Genomic DNA, 21,201 nt, shown 5'->3' on the forward strand with positions numbered 1-21,201 from the left:
CTGAACCCTGGTTCTGTCTAGTACCTGTGGTCCTCTGACAGGGAGAAATGTGGGCTCTACAAGCATAATGGGTAAAGGAAGGGGTCACAGCTATTGGGACAGTTTTCTCCTGGTCATGTTTGGAATTTTAAATCTTCTCATGAAATCCTCCTTGATATCTAAATTGAGTTTCAGCCCCAAGGGTTTCTCTTGTAACAATAGTTCATAAAATTACTGGTCACGTTTAGAGGCCCCCCAAAATACATGAGGTCATCTCAGACATTGAGCACTTTGCATTTTGGAACCACTTGGTAGAAAAATGATTGTATTTATCAATCGGGCTGTGGGCCAGGAAGAAAAGATGTTGGTCTCCAAAGAGGTGTATCTATCCTCACAGAAGCACTTGGAAACCCAAGAAAGGAACCCTTCCTTCTTCCTTGGGAGAGAATAGCTGAAGGACAGGACCTAGCCCCAGACCATTCTGCAGGAATTTGACTTAGGAGCCCAGATTACAAACTGAATGTAGAAAGTGACTCTCAAACTTCTTACTCTAGCTTCAGAAACTTCTGGAAAATCTTGAAATTCACATGATCCAAGAAGTATTAAGAAAAGTTAACAGAGAGATAGCACTGGTTGTATCAGAAAAGTCTAAGGAGCGGTGTACTCTCCCTACAGGTAAAGTGTGTTTATTTTATTACTTTACAAAATAAGCATTTATTGGTTTTTTCCCTGATTATGAAAGTAATCCATGTATCATTTCCATGGCTAAAAAAAAGTACCACAATGTCCAGAAAATAATACAAAAATTAGTTTTTAACACCTTGGCCCAGAGAGAATATTAACACTTTGATGTATTTCTTTCCACTTAAAGTCTTTTAAATAGAAAACATTTGTTAAGTTCAGTCTCAATTCTGCTGATTAACTCATAAGTGAAATAAAGTTGAAATGGGTAAAACACATATGCTTTTCTTATTTGTAATATATCTAGTGTACGTATATATGCAATACATGTATATGACATATATGTCAACATCTTACAAATACATGTATTTGGGGTAGGAAGTCAATCACAATTATTTCCTTTCATCTGAAGTCTAAAGTCAGGATCACTTCATGGACATGTGATCATTGCACTCACATGGGACTCAGGAGTACTTGGGGCTTACTGCCCTATGGGTACCATCTTGAAATACTTAATTTTAACTTAAAATTTGTGTTTTGCAAGTGGGATTCATTAAGTCAATGGAGCATGCACCAAGAACTCGGAGCCTTTGCCTTATACATAGTCCAACTTCTTACTGCCTCCCCACCATGCCAGGAGGGGTTCTTTGCTGCCTACTCCTCTGCTCTCTGGCACCCGAGGCATCCCTAACCTCCCCCTCAGCATCCCCATGCAGCAAATGCTGCTGCCCTCTGCTTCAGTGGGAGCCCAAGCAGGAGGAAGATCAGGATATGTGTACCTGGTAGTATTTCAAGGACTCTAGTCTGGCAACATCATGGTACATCTGATGGGTGGATTCAATGGGAGCAAGCCTATTGCCTATCCTTTGATTTATACAGAGGTTACAATACCCTTGGGGTTGCCTGTCCACAGTGGGCCCCTAGGAAGGAACGATGCCTGGCTCAACTTCTCTGCCCCTCGCCAGGACATATGGGGCCACCATCCAGCACCTGCACATATACTCATGCTTCCGATCACAGGGTGGAGCCCCTGGATGCCTGTGAGGGTCGCACTTGCCTTGTGAGCATTCCCATGCCTGGGGAGTGCAACATTAAAAACAAATAAAAATACCATGACAGGTCAAGAGAGAGATCGCAGAAGAAATAAAACACTGTATTTTAGTACCTATAGTAGTACTTTTTCCCCCCTGCTTTTTGGATAAGAAGCCCTGCATTTTAATTTTGCACAGGATGCCATTGATTATATAACTGATCCTGTCTAAACTACAATGTCTACTCCTAATCCCACTAATTCTATAGGAAAGTCCACAGCCTTTAAACTATGGAGAAGTTGTTTGATTAGCAAACTAAATTAGGTTTTCCTTTTGAGACAAATTCCACAGACATTGTATTGTGAATTAATAATCTATGTCCTCATGTAAGACATTGTCGCTTTTATCAGTACTTTGAGTAACTGAATTCTGCACAAAGGACTTTGGCAAAAGGCCATGCAGTGAGAGGGCAAGCCACTTCTCAGCTGGGGTTGTCACCAGAGAGCTAAATGTCACCAGAGAGCTGAGTGAGGTTGAGCTTCAATTACAGAACATTTAACAAGACACAGAGCATCTGTTGTTTGTGCTGTGTTTGCTGCATCCAGGCGGCTCCCTTCGAGGCTTGGGAGAAAATCCACAAGCACGCAGCAGGTGCAACCATCTGCATGTTTCAGGCTGTGGTTTTAATGAGACACCCGGATGGGGGGGCAAGGGAGGAAGCATTTTTGCTTTGCAGTTCGGCTGTGTGCTGCCTTGTGCACAGTGCTTCTCGGTGGTGCTTGGAAAGAGCCTTCAGTAAAAGGCTGGTAGGAGTCAGGCAGAGGAGAGGGGTAGAGTTATTTTTAATGGTCGTAAGGTTGATATTATCAAAATTTACTTTGGTTACAGTGTACTGGCCAATTCTAAACTCTTGTTCAGAGTCTATACTCATGACTTTTAAAACAAATACCAATAGTGAAGGTGTTGTGTTACTGTTGGTTTTGTTTTTGGTCTGTTAGGAATAACCCAATGTGGGTGTCCTCCGGTAGTGAGTTGCCCCAGGGCAAGTGATGGAGTCCCCACTGTGTACCAGGGGTACTTTGATAGACATTTCTTCAGTGTAGTCTTCCTGAGACCCCTGTGGACCAGGAACCTTCAAAGAAGGCAATAAAGCCTTGGAATCCCCACCCACCTACTGTTCATCTCAGCAAGAAGCAACCATAGTGGACGGGGCTTCCAACAGAGACCACTTCATGCAGAGACCACCATTTGTGGTCAAGGTTAGCTTTGGGCTAGGAGTTTCTACAGAAGAAGCTGGGAATGGAGAGTATTGAAACCCAGGGGACATCTCAGGCTCTTGTCCTTCCCTCGGGGTCTCCTCTCTCCCTGTCTGACATCTCTGGTGTCTACATTTGTTACCAGCCAGAAAGAAACGCTCCAATCCTTCTCTATCTTCTCCCTCCTTCCCACTTTGTCTTGGGGCTTAATCTTCTTGAATAACTTCTGAAAGAGTTTCCAGTTTATCAGTGAGCATCTGAAAATGTGGCAGCCACACCGGGTCCAGTGCTAGTTTGTGGTAGCTGAACTAGTGCTCCCCTGAGAACTTTAAAAAGTAGCTCCAGACATCCTTGTTAAGCCTCTGGGCTTGGCTTAGCAGAGAGATGGGTTCCGCTGATTGAAAAAGGCTCTGCTGTTCCCCACATTTGACATTTTGGCATTGAAGTCCTTCTTAATTGATTTTCTCAACTTCTCTGAGCATTTATAAGGTCAGCAATCTCCAAAGTGGAGTGCATATATCCCAAGGGTGTGGGGAGAAAATGTTAGAACTTCTAAATAGATTAAATCCATATGTAAGAAGTCACATGTCACACTCCACACTGAGGTGTCCTCAAGTGACTACTTGCAGGCAATCCACAAGCAAGCACTAAGAAATAGTGAAGACACTTCTAATCCTGGTACATGTTTATCATCAGCCACGTTATGAGGTTAAAGAGATAACCACATCTGATAAGAAGTCAGAGAAAAAATTTTATTTTTTTTAAAGATTTTATTTATTCATGAGAGGCAGAGACACAGGCAGAGGGAGAAGCAGGCTCCACGCAGGAAGCCCGATGTGGGACTCGATCCCAGGACTCCAGGATCACGCCCTGGGCTGAAAGCAGGCACTAAACTGCTGAGCCACCCAGGGATTCCCAGACAAAAAATTTTAAACGGTCGAGAAAGCTCTTAGGAATGTGGATTGAGATCCATTCTCATTGTTGATGAGCTTCACCCTAGGTATGTCATGCTATACGGTATTAGCCAGTGATAGTACCGTAGGTAATTAGAAATACATAAATACACACATGTTAACAGTGAGCAATGTCTCGCTTGAAGGAAGCGCATTCCGAACCCTTAAGACAGCCTGGTCAAGGCCAGCCTTCCCAGCGGTGTGCCCCAGAACACCAGTTTCTCAACATGTTAGTGCAGTCGTTCTCTCAATCACCCTACAATAACAGGCTCACAGGCTTACCTGAAGCTTTCCATTCCCTTGGTAACACAAGCCGGCAAAATACTAATCACAGTCTTCGGGTTACCTATGTTTACCCAGCATCACTGGTCATTGTTTGCTCCAAACCTGTTCATGCCAGTTTTGCTTGTCATTGTGGTTCGAGTACAGTGGAACCACATTGTATTAATTATTGTGGAAATCAAAGAAATGGGAGTACAAAAAAAGAGATCTGTTCTATAAAACCAAGTCGAAATGGATAAGCTGTGGTACATCCAGTCAATGGAATCGTAGTTCATGCTAAGAAGAAATGAGCTATCAAACCATGAAAAGACATGGATAAAAATGTCAGAAGGCGACCTGAAAAGACTACATGATCCCGACTATATGGCATTTGAGAAAACACAGAACTACATGATCCCGACTATATGGCATTTGAGAAAACACAGAACTATGGAGACAGTAAAAAGGTCAATGATTGCCAAGGGTCTAGACAGGAGAGAAGGATAAATGGGCAGAATACAGAGGATTTTCAAGGCAGTGAAACTATTCTGTATGATAATATAATAGTGGGTAGATGCCAATTATACATTTGTCAAACCCATAGTTTCACCAACAGTGAACCATAGTGTAAACTATGGACTCTGGGTGATGATGACATGGGAGTGTATGCTCATCAGTTCTTACAGACATACCACACTGATGTGGGATGTTGATAGTTGGGGAGGCTGTGTGTTGGGGGGTGGGGGGCAGGAAATAGATGGGCACCCTCTGTACTCTCTGCTCAATTTTTCTATGAACCTCAAACTGCCCTAAAAAATGATATGTTGAGAATGTTTCATGGTCTCTTAATTTTCTCTCCATAAAAAAGAAAGAAACAAGCAAACCAACAGACAGCACACTAGAAAACCACACAATGTGTTATGGTTTATAGAAGAAAGATAGTACAGAACTCCAATGAGTGGGTGCATACAAAGAAAAGGCCTAAGTTCTGTGTTAGAAAATTGGCAAATGTTTGCATATTTGTTTATATATATTTTTTAATTTAAGTAAAATGTTTAAGATACTGCAAGTCATTTTTTTAAACATTCTCCGGTTTAACAGACTTCTTTCAATCAATCAACACTCTTAGTCTTGATTTTTCACTGTATAAAAGGATTTGTATTGCATTTTACAGGGGTTGGTGGTGGGGGTGGGGGTTATTTGTTTGTTTGTTTGGTTGGTTTTTGTCAAAATAAGTTTGGGAAACTTGTGGTTTCTTTGCTCCAGACCTTCTCAGAGCCTTTACTATCATAGTGTGTACTTATAAAGCTCCAGACGAGAGAGTATAAAATGTTCTTTATTTTTAACTTTTTTTAAATTTAAATTCAAGTTAGTTAACATATGGTGTATTATTAGGTTCAGGGTAGAGTTTAGTGATTCACCAGTTGCGTATAACATCCAGTGCTCATTACATCAAATGCCCTCCTTAATGCCCATCACCCAGTTACCCTAACCCCTGGCCCCTTGAAATGTTCTTTAAATTTGTTTGACCACAGAACCCTTTTCGCCCTTTGCAAATACCTATCATCAACTCAAGGGACTAGTGTTCTAGGGAGCAGTTTGAGAAATACAGTACAAAATACATACATACATATGCTTGAAGCAGCAAGGTTTTAACCTACCCACCTTCTTGGAGACCCCTGGCTGGTCGGGAGAATGTTGGTTGGCAGTTGTGTGCTTCAAGTTTCAGTTCTTCTTGGGTCAGGACCCAGGAACCACTTAGGTGTGGAAGCTGGTGCTTGTGTTAGAGAAGTGAAATGCTACCTTTTCTAGAGACAGGCTTGACTGGAGGGTAGGGGAAGTGTTCATAGAGGGAGAGAGGGGAAGTGGTTTGGCCACCAGGAAGTCAAAGTTTCCTTCAGTCAAAGGACCTGGGAACACAGTGAGAGGAAAGAACAAAACCCTAATTTAACCTCCAGTGTGCTGTCTCCTTCCCACCTCCATGCTGCTGTCAAAACCTGCTTCATCTTAAAGAAGCCTTGACCACACTCACACTGAGAGTGAGACACATTTGGAGACCACCAACTCCACTTGGCCAGGAATTACTTCTCTTGGATGAATTCTACTCTCCCTGGCTTCCCCTGACTCCTGCCTACAGAAGTACTTGCAGGTCTGAACTTGAACTAATGAGGGAAGATTTCCCAGCACTTTGGTAAAATACTTCCCCTTCAGCTGAGCCCAGAGCTAAACCCCAGACCAGCTCCGTGGGCATTTGCCAGGTGATCGCCCCCAAACCAGAAGTATGTGGCTTTTCTGTGAGCCAGAAACCTGAAGTTAAACTACCCTGGAAAAAGTATCCAGTTTCTTGTCTGAAGAATTTCTGAAATATGCATAAGCTCTATTTTGCCAAAGCTTAGACTTCTAAACGTCTTAAACATCTTAAGAGTGGCACTGAGGTGGACACTTGACGGGATGAGCACTGGGTGTTTTTCTGTATGTTGGTAAATTGAACACCAATAAAAATTAATTAAAAAAATAAAAATAAAAATAAAAAAAAAGATTCTAAAAAAAAAAAAAAAGAAGTGTGAACTTCTAGGCACATTAACTCTTCTGCGTTTTCCACTCCAACTATACCAAGACAATGGTGTTGGGTCTACTCACCTTTATTATCCCAAAGGAAAAACAAAGGCAGATGTATATGTTTATGATGGAAAATAGCCAATTGTAGAAGAATTCTGGAACCCCATTTTCAAAATCAGGACCACCCAATAAATAACATAATTTGTAACATAAATAACATAAATACCAGGGGCTCCTGCTCTGTCGTATCCACATTTCTGAGAGGATTGTGCCGGATGCTTCCTCTAGCATCCACCAAGTTTCCTGTCAGAAAAATGAAAGTACGAATAGGAAATCACGTCTGAAATGAGAAACAGCTGGGGACAGGGAGTGGCCCTGTGTGTACTCTTGCTGATGGCCAGCAACTCCACAACAGAAAAGGGAGTGGGGCGGGGCTTGGCTTCTACCTCGGAGTCCATAGGTCTCTCTTTGTTCCAAGACTCCCCTGGGGCCATGCACAAGAAAGTAGGCCCTACCCAACATAAGTAAACATACACGTGTGCTTTTGCTCTTCCATATGGAAGTTAAGGAGTGTTGACATTTCCACAGCTCGAGCACTGTCATAATATTTTTAAGTTTGATTTTCTTAACAGCGAATACATTCACCTGGTTCAAAAATCAAAACAATACAAAGAATGTATGTATTTAGAGGTCTAGTTACCACCACTGACCTCCTTTTGCCACCCATGTGACCATTTTTATTAGTTTTAATATATACTGTCAGTGCTTCTTTATGCATACGCTAAATCATTCTCTCATTCAGTATCTATTTACTGAGCACCTCGTATGTGCTAGACTACTATATTTTAGGCATTGTTTGGGAGAAACATCCTTACTTTCATGGAGCAAAACTCCTTACTCTTGTGGAGTTTATCATCTAGAAGGGGATAGACAGATAATAAGCAATAAACATAAGAAATAAAATAATGGAGAAAATAAGGAGGATGGTGGTGGTGGTGGAGGTTTGAAGGGTCCATCTTGCAATTTTAAATAGAGTAATCAGGATGGACTTCACAGAGAAAGTGATACATTGAGCAAAGCTTGAAGGCCATGAGGGAGTTAGCTATGTGGGTGTCTGGGCAGACAGATAAACAGACAAAAGAACAGCCTATACAGAAGAACAGCCCGTACAGAGGACCTAAGCAGAGCGTGCCTACCATTTTATGGAACAGAAAGACTCAAGTGTGGTGGGAGTGGAGAGAGTGAGGGAAAGCAGTAGGAAATGAAACCAGAGAGGAAGAATGAAAAGATGACGGATCATGCAGAGCCTACTCTTAGTGTTTACTCTGAATGTAATGGGGAGGCTGTGCCAGATTTTGAGTGACATGATCTGACGTATTTTATTTTATTATTTTATTTCATTTCATTTTTTTAAAGATTATTCATTTGAGAGGGGAGAGGGGGAGGGGGAGAGGGAGAGAGAGAATCTCAAACAGACCTCCTGCTAAGCATGGAGCCCAATGTGGGACTTAATCTCATGACCCCAAGATCATGACCTGAGCCAAAATCAAGGAGTCGGACACTTAACCGATTGAACCACCCAGGTGCCCCTGACCTGATATATCTTAATGGAATTTCTCTGGCTGCTGTGTTGACGATGGGTTATAAAGGAAAAAAGGTAGGAGAAAGGAGAGGCTGCTTTGAAGCCTCTTGTAATAATCCAAGCAAGAGGAGATGGTGGCTCAAACAAGTTTGGGAGAAGTAGAAATGCCAAGTGGTCAGATTCAGGGCATATTATCGAACTAGCCAGTAATGGATTGTGTATCAAGTGTGGGAGAAAGAGAAGAGTCCATGATAACTCCCAAGACTTTTGACCTGAGAAACTAGGAAAGTAGAATTGCCATCAACTGAGATAGCAAGTTATGGAGGGAAGATCAAGAATTTATTTATACCCAAATGACCTTTGAAATGCCTTTTAAACATCCAGGAAGAGATGCCAAGTGAGTATTGGATCTAAATGTGAAGGTTGTCAGCTTATGGATGATATTTAGTCATGAGGCTAGATGAAATGGCCAAGGGAGTGAATGTAGATAGGAAAAAGGGAAGCGAACCCAGGGCTGAGTCCTAGGACACTCTAATGTTAAGAGCTGCAGGTAGGGAGGGGAAAGGAAAACCAGCAAAAGGGACCTAGTAGGAACAAACAGTGAGGTAGGAGAAAACTAGGACAGAGTGGTATCCCACTGTCTAGTGAGGAAAGTTTCTCAAGCAGGAGGAATGTGACAAATTATGTGACATGCTTCTGGTAGTTGAGTAAAATGAATATTTTGAGTCCTGTTGAGGTCATTGATATTTATGACAAATCAGTTTCAGAGAAGCAGTGGGGGTAAAAGCTAGAGGAGTAGGCTTAAGAAAGATTTTGAGAAAAGTCACCAACAGTAAAGACAGGCCTTTCTTTCTTTCTGTGAGTTTTTCCAAAAAAAAAAAAAAAAAAAAAAGCAAAGAAATGAAGCATTAGCTGACAGAGGACATGGAGTCAAGAGAAGAATTTTTATGAGGTGGAAGAAACAATGTGTGCTATTGTGAATGACCCAGGAAAGAGGGGAGAAGTGATACTGGAAAATGCTGAATTTCTGGAGCAATAATCTTGAATAAGCTTGAAATCCCCTCCTTTATTATATTTATCACATCTTTCTTATAAAAGATAACATTTCATATTCACCGTTCTTCACCTTGCATTTTTCATGTAACAATCTACAGTTATTTTCATATCAATGCGTGGAGAAGTTTCTCTCTTTTCTATAGCTGCATGCTATTCCACTGAAAGGATATGCCACAGAATCCAGAATGAGACACTTAAAACAATATGGTTATTTCTTTACCTGCTTGGATTTATTTTTGTTTTTGTAACACAAAAAATAAATGATTTGATCTAAAAAGAAAAAGAAAAAAGGATATACCATAGTTCCTGTGTTGCTTCCAAGCTACTGCTGTCCTAAGCAATACTACTTTGAATAATTATGTATATGCCTCATCTCATGTGTCAACCTGTTGCCCTTCAATCCATAATCTGTCAGCTCTCAACATTCCTAGTCTGTGACGGTAAATATAATAGCTCTCCATTTATTTAGTTGTATTAGACCAAGATAATTGTTCAGATATATGTAGGAACTTAATGAAAAGGGATGTCATGTTGGACCAACAATAACATTTGATTCAGGACTTAACAAATATTGTTCACTGGGCTTCAGAGGTTCTTTTCCAAATCTTTTCATCAGGAATCTTGTTAGAGATCTTCCTTATTCCTATGTTCTGGAGGATTCTGTGTCCTCAACCACCTTCCCCTCCTCCCCCTGACTCACCCATTAGTTTGTGTGTATTTGGAAATAACAGCTTTTTGCGTCCAGTGATACATCTCAGACAGTAGCCATTAATTATTGTTCAATGTTTCATGATATTTGCATTGGTGTGTTTCTCCTCCTAGACCTTTGGAAGCACCATGTCATGAAAGAAAACTTTTCAGTTAGCAGACCACAAATAGTTGAGAAATTTATACAGAGATTAATGGAAAACTACCAGGATGGTGGACTAGAGGTATGTATTGAAAGTCAAGTCATTTTAGAGTGTTTTTTTTGTAACAGAAACCCAAACAAGGAAGACTTCCCCCTTAAGACATTTCCTAATGCTTCCTTTACTCCCTTAGAATAAAGATATAAATTCTGAGGCTTAACTCAAAGTAGTAATCACTTGCTATCATTTTAATTTTGGAAAAAGATTGATTTCTAATAAAGTATGGGAGAGAAATTAATATCAGATTAATTAATATCTGGTGGTTAATATCAGATTTGGCCAATTTTTTAAAGTAACCTTGGAGTTTGTTGATGAACAAGTTTTTTTTAGCAACATTTCCTGTGTTGATTATTTTATTTTATTATTTTATTATTGAGAGAGAAGGAGAGTGCGTGCACATGTGTAGAGTGGGGGGGAGGGGCAGAGGGAGAGGGAGAGAATCTCAAGCAGACTCCTTGCCCAGTGCAGAGCCCCCCATGCAGGGCTCTATCTCACAACCCCGAGATCATGACCTGAGCGGGAATCAAGAGTGAGACGCTTAACTGACTGTGCCTCCCAGGCACTGCCTGTGTTGATTTTTTTAATATAGAAAATTTGGAAGAGAGAAACTCTAATAGCCTATAATTCCACTACCTAGGAAACATTGTTTTTAATGTACAATACAAAAAAAAAAAACTATCAGAAAGGTAACATTTCTACTCCTTCACTCTACTATCCCAGCTATTCCTCCACAAAGGAAGCCAGTATCAACAGTTTTTGTGTGTGTGTATATATATATTTAAATCCATAACAGCTCTACATAATATATAACAATAATATGTATTTAATACATACAATACGCATACACACGGTTCTTAGAATTTTCAACTGTTGATTATTTCTAAACAGTGCTGAAAAGGCAAAATAAGAGAGTATATGTGCTATTTGGCCATAGCAGAGCTTTAGGATCATTAACAAATGAAGCATAAGTACATTAGGTAGCTATGAATCCAGTTGCCTTTGAAATTCAATCATTTTTTTAAAACCTGATTTAGCAAAACATGCTTAATTTTTAAAAAATTATTTCCCTCAAAGTTATATTTTTCTAAGCTCTTCAAATATTCCCCATAATTTCATAATAAACACTTCAGTTTTTAATTACAAGATAGAGAATTCTCTAGCTTGGTTGAGGACACATTTTTTTTCTCGTAGCTTGATGATTTACATATCTTGCATTTAAGTTTTCAATTATACTCAAATATGGTCCTTGTGTATTCTGATGAGGGGTGAAGTGGTTCCTTGTGGTCCCTGTAGCTCAGAGGTTCTCAACCAGAGGTACAGAGGTGATTAGGGTGGGACATGCTTAGAAACAGGTTTGAAGCAAAAAAAATTTGTGGCTGTCCTTAAAGAAGGAAGGATATTCTGTCCTGTGCTTCATCATGGATGAACCTTGAAGACCTTCTTCACTGTGAAAAAAGCCAGTCACAAAAGCATAAATGCTGCATGATTCCACTTCTATGAAGTACCTACTATAGTCAAATTCATAGACACAGAAAGTAGAACGGTGGTTATTAGAAGCTGGGGGAAGAGGAACAAGAGTTGGTGTTTAGTAGGAACAAGAGTTTCAGTATTGCAAGATGAAAAGGATTCTAGGGATTGAACAACAGTGTGAATGTACTTAATGCTACTGAACTTTACACTTAAAGATGTTTAAACTGTGGCACCTGGCTGACTCTGTTAGTAGATCAAGAGCTGACTCTTGATCTTGGGGTCAAGAGTTTGAGCCCCACCTTGAGTGTTGAGATTACTTTAAAAAATCAGTTTAAATGGCAAATGTTATGGTATGTATATTTTACCACAAAACAAACAAAAAAAGTTTTTTTGAGTTTGAGATCTTGAGTTTGTGGCTCAAGATCTGCTCAACCCATATGTATGTAACTTTACTCCGATGTTGAAGATGGGATTGTCTAGGAAAGAAATGTGGATATCAGGGCAAACCCGTATTGGGTATAACTGAAACCCAAGGTGCACTGAAGAGGTTGGTATCTGCCTGCCCGTGTCTTGGAAGGAGAGGACTCCAGGATGTTAGATCTCTCCAAACTCTATGCCTGGACTTCTAGCTTCTTCTGGATCATCTGCAATGACAGGGAACTCACTCTCTTCCAAACCCACCCCCCTCCCCAGCCATTCCTGGCAGCTCTTGTTTCAAGGAGATCTTCCTGAATTGGATTTGGCCTCCCCACCACCTCCATCATGGATCCTAGTTCTGTCCCTGGGACACCACAGATCATGATTGTGGTGACCCCTCACAACAAGCCTTTAGGTATCTAAAGGCAGGTCAGTCAGAGGAGATCAATTAGCACCATTGCTAGCATGTGTGAGGCCTTGGTAAAACTACAATGAAGGGCCTGCCCTAGTAGCACAAACGCAAAAGGGCGCTCCCCTGGGTGGTGGGCTACAAATCGTTACTCCTTCCTCCAGATGGGTGCAGCCCCAGCCCGGGCCATAGACTGGGAAAGGGAGCAGGCGCTGTGCTCCTCCCTTACCTGGGTACCTCTGTGCAGAGCACAGATTGCACAAGCAAACATCCAGGACCTGAGCCCAGCCTTCTCTTCTTTAGACTAAGTTACCTTCATTTCCTTCAATCACTTTGTATGAGCAGCCCTACCATTCTGCTCAGTCCCCTCTAAACTCAAGACTGTCTGACGAGCAGAAAGCCTATGTGTCCTGTGTGCTGTGCTTTGATGAATGCCCATGAGTATGCTGGGTACTGGCAGCCACTACACTGATGACTCGTTAGGCTAACAGTCACCTGAAGCCCACACATTGCCTTCGGGCATCCTGCTGCTGCCATATTAGTAGCCTTGTTCTTATTCAATTTGACCCATTCTAAACTCCTTGAAATCCTTAAAAATCTGGATATTTTACATCCAGCACACTCTCTCTCCCTCCCAAGTTCATGAGTTCGTCAGCCTGTCCTTGGTATCCTCATTCAAATCGTTACTAACAGTGTATGCCACGACAGGCCCCAGCCCTGTGCTCCCCACTCTGGGTCCCCTTCAGGCTGACCACACTCTCTGGGCACAGGCTGTCAGTGGCCAGCAGCCCATCCAGTTGTACCGTCACCCAGCCTATGTTCTCCATTGTTCCACAAGGACATCAGGAGAAACCTGTCCAGATATCCTGCTGAAATCCAGGTACACTGTGCTGCATTTCCTGAGGAAAAGGCTCATCTAACCTGAGTTTTCTGGAATCCATATTGGCCTCTACTGATCTTTGATTCCTTCTCCAAATTCTAGAAAACCAATCTTTGCAATAAGTTCTACCATCTTGCCCAAATTTTATACCAAACACACTGACCTAAACTTAGAAACTGACCTTTATTGCAAATCAGAACTATAATCTATTGTGTGGATTCCAGAACCATTTCCATTCATATGCCAACACTCATGCACTCATTGAGCAAGTGTTTGTAGATTCTTATTTTTTTTTTCTAGGCACTTTATTAGATTAAAGGCAAAAGGCACAGTTCTTGCCCTCAAAATGCTTATGGAATCAGATGACCCAGAAGTGTCAGGAAAAGGCACTTCACATTACATGCTTTGAAAGAGGCATACACAGGAGATACAACCACCTAGGGTGTAGGGCAGAAATAGTCAGGGAAGACTTCTTGGAGGAAGTGTTGTTTGGGCCAAGTCTTAAAGCAAATAGGAGTTAGACAGATGAAGAAGGGCTGGGGAAGAAAGGCAGAGAAATCTAAGAAGGAAATATAGCAGAGCTCAGAGGAGGACATTGAAAAGATAGACAGGGCCAGGAACCGAATGGCCTGAAGGCAATCCCTAAGAAGTCTGATTTCATCCCAGAGTCAGTGGGACGTCACCGAAGCATTTTATCAGCAGAGGTGGGTTTTTTTAGAAACATCATCAAAACCCCTTTTGTGTGCCTGATATTAGGCCAATTATGAGGGGCTCCAAGATGAAACACACCAAGGAGGTGCAATTTGCTCCCAGCAGAGCCAGATTTTGCCATAACAAGGCCTAGCACCTTCCATGCTTCACCCTAGGCTGGCTCTCCAGAATATTCTGGTGATTTTCCAGCCAGTGCCATTCATCACAGTTCAGGCTTAACTGTTGGTGAAGGAATCAGCCCACTGGAGGTCATGGTCTTCCCTCTGTGGTTTTTATGAACCCAGGGGCCTGCCTTGAGGGGGAAGCTGACAGATGAACCCACCATGCTGCATTTTGACACGGAGTTGACATTTAGTGACCTAGGAAGGCAAGGGTAGGTTGCAGAACAGCTTTTAAGAAACACAATAACAAAAGACAATTTCTCTGGCCTCTAGAGATGCTCAAGGGGAGTCCTGGCCATTCCTACACTCTGGTATAATACAGACTCACCCAGAGGTGCCTCACCTTTACTGGGTAAAGTATGACGCTGGCTAAGAAGGGATGGCAGAAGGCCATTGATGTCCAAGTCTGCATTTCTGTTTGTTTGGGATCTTATATCTGCCATGGTGGCTGTGGTGACATTAGTTTGAGAAGCGTTTGCCTTGCTAAAAAACCATTGGAGGCCTTAATGGAATGCTTAGATCCAGAGACTGCTGTCCGGGGCATCTGGGTAGCTCAGCGGGTTAAGCATCTGCTTGGGCTCAGGTCCTGAGCTCAGAGTCCTGGGATCGAACCCTGCATTGAGCTCCCTGCTCAGCAGGGAGTCTGCTTCTCCCTCTCCTGATCCTCTTCCCCACTTGTGCTCTGTCTCTCTTAAATAAATAAATAAATAAATAAATAAATAAATAAATAAATAAAATCTTTAAAGAGAGAGAGAGACTGCTGTCCAGGACAGTGAGGAGTGAGTCCCTGTGGCTGATTCCAGGCACTGAACCCAGCCCACCTGGAAGGGGTCACCAGCCACATTTTGATGGCCTTGGATGTGGTCTCATGACTTCTCAATGTTTCAGGCTTTCATCATATTCAGTCTGGGAAGTGTTTCCTTTGTCATAACTAAATTTGCATCGCCTCGACCCTGTCACCATAAAGAAGTCAAGAACCAGGGGATGGAATCTTGGTTCCCCTTGCCTTGATGTCAGAAGCTAAATCTGGCTGTCCTCCTGCTCCCTTTCCAGAGCGGGGTGGCTTGTCCTTACTCCCACGCCCCTTATGGGACCCCTAGAGGAAGCCCCAGAGAATGAGAGAAGGATGCCGAGTGCCCTCCCCTGACTGCCTGGCTCCTGTTCACTAAATTCCCCATGAGCAGACGAGTTCATCTACGGTTTCCAATCTGTATCTCTTCAGTGCCCCCTGCCAAGCTGCTGTGGGTGATGATCTCTACAAAAGCTTTCCTATCTTTTCATCAGGATATACATTTTATTTATATGTCCATTCTTATATAAAATTATCCTAATCATGTATACATGTTCTGATTATATTAGAAAATAGAAATACGACGTATTAGAAAACATACTCATTAGCTTACCCCCATTGATAACGCCTATTATTATTTTGGCATATTTCCTCCAAACTTCATAATTTTCTTTGTTCATTAACTTTCAAAAACCAAATTAAATTAATACTTGTTTTCACTCGAGTACATGTTACCAACATGTTTCCTTGTCAATGAACATACGTCCACAGCATAATTTTTGGTGGCTCTCTAGTATCCCATTGTGCAGACAAGTGAGAAAGATTCAACCTGTTTCCCTTTATGAGGCACTTTTGGTCTTTTCCATTGCTCTTTTTCTTGGGAAGGCTACTGTAAAGAACATCTGCTCACATATGTTTTTTGTGTGTCACTTTAATTATCCCTAAAGATAAAGTTCTAGAAGAGGAATTCCTGGGCCAAAGGGCATGAACATTTTAAAATCTTTTCATAGAAACAGCTAGTCTGCCCCCCAAAATGCCACACTATTTTCCCCTGCCATCGGCAGCGTTGAGTGAGCCACTTTCCTCACTCCATGAGTACTGAGTTTTATCACTTTTGGCCATCTCTGCTAGTTTGCCTCAATAACTCGCCTTGGCAAAGCCTGACTGGGCTTTCTCTGGAAGTCAGTAGGGGCGCTGAGGTTGTACCAAGAGCACGGTGTACTGGGCTTCACTGGGACAATCAAGTCAGAGACACAAGACCCACCCCAGGCCAAAAGCTTCTGTTGCACCCTGCCAGGGAGCATGGAGCCCTCCTGACCCTGGAAGTGTCACAGAGGAAGCTCATGTAAGCATGCAGGCTGGGTCTGGGCCCCATAAGACACCCAGATACCCACACTGACACACTCACTGATACACACAAAGGAACACACATAGACGCAGGGATATGTACAGATGGTCACAGATAGAGACACACCCAGAGAGCCATAGATACACATATACATACACATAATGGATACAGACACAGACGCAAACATATCCACAAATGCACAGAGATGTGCTCACTGATGTGGACACATAGACGCACACACACAAGCATTAGGACATGCAGGTCCCAATCAGGTAGATCTGTCCTATCTCCAACATATGGGCTCCCATTTCTCTTGAGAGCCTTGGGGGGGTGAACTTTTTCCCCTCTTCCATAATGGCTACCTCTTCAAAAGAATGCCCAGTCTCTTAGAGAAAGGGAAGGAATGGGACTAGAGAGTAGCAGTAAGGCCCTTCAACCAGAGCAAGAGGGGTCCCTGCCAGATGCTCATTCTTCAGAGGGCTCCTCTGGCTCTCCTCTAGCCCCACTCTTCCTCAAAGGGTGAGACATACCCACAGCCAAGGCGACATGCCCACTCAGATCTCTGGCCTTCTTTCTAGACCACGCTTTAGGAATTCCTGGGATTCCTCCCTGAAAATTCCCCAGATCCTGCTCCCCACAGGGAGAGTGGACCTTACTGCCAGTGTGCATACCCTGGCCTCAGGAGTGGTCAAGGGCAGCTGTGTAGGGCTGTAGATAGCCGGAGTGTCTGTTTACATACATGTGAGGGCCCTCCACGGTGTGATGTGAGGCCAGAGGTGGGAAGACAAGGGGATCATACCGTAACCTAGAGGTCGGTGACCAGCTCTCTCCAAGTCACCACATTTCAGCAAAGAACTCAGAGCAGCCCAAGAATGAGAAATTTAAGCCTGGCCTTCCGTGAGGCTATCCTGCTAGAGCTGCTGTGAATAATGCCCCTTCCTTTTCAGATCACTTTCAGGAAAGATCACCTTGAGGCCTGCCTCCTCTCCTTGGGTTGTGATGTGATGGCAAGAGAACGCAGCAACTTCGAGAGCTATTCCATGTGTTATGAGCATGTGTTGGAGCATGCTAGGCAGAAGCTCTGCCAGAAAGAGCAAGTATGTCCCCAGGGAGACAAGAAGTGTGATGGGAGAGGCCCAGGAGTCACTCCAAAGAGGAGACTAGAACAGAGGGTGGGGGAGGTGTTTTGTGAAAGATTGGAGGGTAAATGGAACTCCCTAAATGTCTCTTCTCATTGGTTCATTTTTTGGGGGGGGGGCTCTGGTAGTCTCAGTTGCAGGGATGATGGCCCAGTAACACTGGGTTGTGTGCTTTGGAGGTATCTAGTGGGAAATATAAAGTTAGTGACAAAGGGGCTGTGTCGTGCCCCCCCCCCCCCCAGGGAAGATGCGTAGCTGACCTTCTAACCTCAGCAAACATAAAGCACTTCGCGCACTTCCTGGTCTAGCAGAGAAGCCAGGATCCTTGAGTAAACTCTATCTTCAAGATGCACATCATGAGTCTCACTGAGATTTCCTTAAAATGAGTCCCACTGGTGGGATCCAGGAGTCACTTCTCCTGTTCTAGACTGCATACCTTTAAAATGGTTTGCATCAGAGGTTCAGTGTAATATTACTTTTTACCTAAGAAAAGTGCAAAAGTCTGAAAAAAAAGTCAAATGAAGCGTTCAAATATCAAATGAGTCTTGGCTTCACCCCCAGTTTGGCTTCTCCCTGTAGCCAAGTCTTTGGCACAGTGTGGATATCTGGGAGTTAATGCTGTCTTCTTCTGATCTCACATTAGGCGTCCTACAGTCCAGTGGGTCAATAAGCACGGTCAGGCTCCACATGGAGCCCAACGATCTAAAAACGAAGCTCCATTAACACAGATAGGAGATGTGGGGAGCATGTTGTACTGAACTGAGCCATGGTTGGGAGAATAAATGTTTGAGTTTGGTTGTGCCCTGTTTTCTCCTCTTCAGGAATTAGATATCATACGAAGAGGTTCAGATCCACCTGAAGACGGTGCTGGTCAGGTAGGTCAGTTCTTACCAAAACGTTTCTCTTTTCCATCTCACAAATCCACAATCTCAGCAGTGGCCAGCCAGGGGACTTCCTAGTGTTTGTGTGTGTGTGTGTGTGTGTGCCCTCATCAAGAGTGACCCGTAGAGGTCTCTTCAATGAAGATCCACTGCAGAAACACGTAGCGTGTGTTTTTACTTTTTAAGCAATAAGGGCTTTCTTTTTCTTAGTTTTTTGGTGGTTTTATTTTTTATTGATTTGATTTTTCTTTTTGTTGCTACTTTTCGGTTGGGGTTGGAGGCTTTGTTTTTCTTTTGAGGCCAGTTTAAGTGAATTCCAAAGATAAAAGTATTTAGGCTGAGGTGTCAAAGAAGGCCAGTTTGGAAATGGAGGCGAAGACAGCTGAAGCGTTTTTTCCAATTAAAAAGTGCTTCGGGGTCTCTTCTGGGGTCATTCATTCAGCAACTATTCATTGGCCACCTACCACGTGTCTGGCACTGTTCCGAGATCTTAAACCAACCTTGGATTCTTCCGCTCATATTTGTACAACAGGATGTTTACCTCTTTCATTAGATTCAAGGTAGAAGAGCAAACTTGACACTGATATACCAAGAACTGTTCTGTAGTGGCAGTTTGGATTTCTTGAGTTATTTTCCATTAAAACAATATTTCTGCTGTTAGGTTGCAGAGCTCAGTCATAATATGATCATGGAAATCACGGCTCTGAGAGCTCGACTCACAGATTTGGAAGAGGAGAATCTGAATCTCAAACAGCAGATTAGAAAAGAAGTCCAGGAGGAATATGAAGCATTAGTCCAAGCTTTGTTTGTGACATGTCTACACATAAAAGTAAGTGACCTGTGTTGGACGTCTGGGCAGTCCTGTGGGAGCCAAGTGTGGGTGACCTCCACAGACGCTGCGCACAGAGCGATCGATGACAGAGTGGGCTGTGTGGTAACAAGAGCCTGTGCAGCCCGAGAGCTCTTTGGCTCTAAGCGTTCACTGCAGAGAGGGGCAGCAATGGGTGGTCATGATTTTGTCATGATAGACACTGAATTTTAGACAACTTAGGTATTTGCTGTTTTCCTCACCCTGCTGCCAGTGGCCATTGTTGCCATCTGATTGCTGTGAAAGGGAAGGTGGGGGCTGTCTCCTCCGAAACCCCAACGACTGATGTCACTGTTTTGCCTATTGAGTACAACCATCTGAACGGGAGAGCGCAGTGCCCTAAGCCAGGCCAGACCCCAGGGTTGGTAGCAATAGCACATCCTGAAAGCTCACTAGGAAGATTGAGAATTTATTTTTTTTTTAATTTTTTTTTTATTATTTATTTATGATAGTGAGAGAGAGAGAGAGAGAGGCAGAGACACAGGCAGAGGGGGAAGCAGGCTCCATGCACTGGGAGCCTGATGTGGGATTCGATCCCGGGTCTCCAGGATCGCGCCCTGGGCCAAAGGCAGGCGCCAAACCGCTGCGCCACCCAGGGATCCCAGGAAGATTGAGAATTTGAATTAGCTTTCAGAGATTTTTTTTTTCAACCTACCAAATGCCTGCCAGCCTCTCTCTCACATCGAGCGTCAGGGAGCTGCTGACCTGTTGGTGACAGTCCATCCAGAAGAGGAGTGGTGGGGTGTCCATGTGTCCACAGCACTGTGGAAGCCTGCCACTTTCTTATGGTATCTGAGCAGCTGTAAGATGGAGGCCCCATGCCTAAAATGGGCCATCACAGAGCCTGGTCCAGCTGCCCCACAAATGTGAATTCCAGTACAAACCTGCTCCCTCTCCTGCTATTGGGTGTTGCCCAGAGCCAGCCCCAAATGAGTCCTTACTTCATGGTCTCTCCTGGGGCATTCCAGGTGGTCCCTGAAGTTGTTACGTGAGGAGCTTTCACCAGTGCTCTGCCCTGGCCTGGTCATTTCAGAGAGGATTAGAGGTTCCTTCTTACTTATGAGGAGGCCACAAAAATGCAAGTGCTTACAAATATTAAAGAATCAAAACCAAAATGCGTTGGGCCTGGTACTACAGGAAAAGGTTGAATAGACAGTGAAGTCTGGAATTTGCTAAGTCATCTTTCGGGTATGAAACTATTAAACATTTTCTTAAGTTTTTTTTTTTTAATACCAGAATTCCTAGACAGAAAATAGATTCTCTGCTTCTCTCAGGCTAAACTAGTTCCACAGGCCCCCCAAAGCTGAGAATCCATGTTCTACTCTAGGATCCCAAATAGATGGTGAAGCTTTTTGCCCAGCTGGGCAGCATGCTCCTGCTTTCCTCTCCAGGGAAGTGGTCCAGAGATGAGAGGACACCCAACTCTCACCCCTCAGCCGAGGAGGCAGTGTCTGTGGTTGTACTTAGCAACAATCAAGCCCTTTTACCACAAGCCATTATCCACAAGCCATTCAGAACAGGCTGTTTCATAATGAGATTTCTGCTGGAACCTAAATGGGAAGGTAGCCAGCCTGATTCCTTCCTCTACTTTATTTATTTTTAATGTAGTTCCTCATTAGTGGCTCATCTATAGTGTTTTATCTGGTCAGATTCCGCTGAGTCAACCTGATAGCAAAAATCCTTAGGTTCAAATTCTCGAGCAACCTTTTGCCAGAGGAGGGGTGATTCAGTTTTCCACCTGTGACCTTCCACTTTTCTTTTTTTAAGGTTTATTTTATATATATATATATGTATATATATATATATATAGAGAGAGAGAGAGAGAGAGAGAGATTTTATTTATTTATTCATGAGAATACAG

General features: G+C 43.0%; 1 protein-coding gene across 4 annotated transcripts in view; it reads left to right on the forward strand.

Moving 5' to 3' along the window:
* LOC112925122 (uncharacterized) overlaps positions 1 to 21,201 on the forward strand; it is a 158,481-nt gene that overhangs the window by 124,819 nt on the left and 12,461 nt on the right. For all 4 annotated transcript variants that reach the window (XM_072738440.1, XM_072738449.1, XM_072738466.1 and 1 more), the window contains exons 36-40: positions 534 to 654; positions 10,181 to 10,290; positions 17,400 to 17,549; positions 18,413 to 18,466; positions 19,134 to 19,301. In XM_072738440.1, the coding sequence (XP_072594541.1) occupies positions 534 to 654; positions 10,181 to 10,290; positions 17,400 to 17,549; positions 18,413 to 18,466; positions 19,134 to 19,301 (603 nt within the window). The remainder of the gene's footprint in view (positions 1 to 533; positions 655 to 10,180; positions 10,291 to 17,399; positions 17,550 to 18,412; positions 18,467 to 19,133; positions 19,302 to 21,201) is intronic.

This window comes from Vulpes vulpes, chromosome 1 (assembly GCF_048418805.1).
Source record: "Vulpes vulpes isolate BD-2025 chromosome 1, VulVul3, whole genome shotgun sequence".
In the NCBI taxonomy this organism is placed as follows: domain Eukaryota; kingdom Metazoa; phylum Chordata; class Mammalia; order Carnivora; family Canidae; genus Vulpes; species Vulpes vulpes.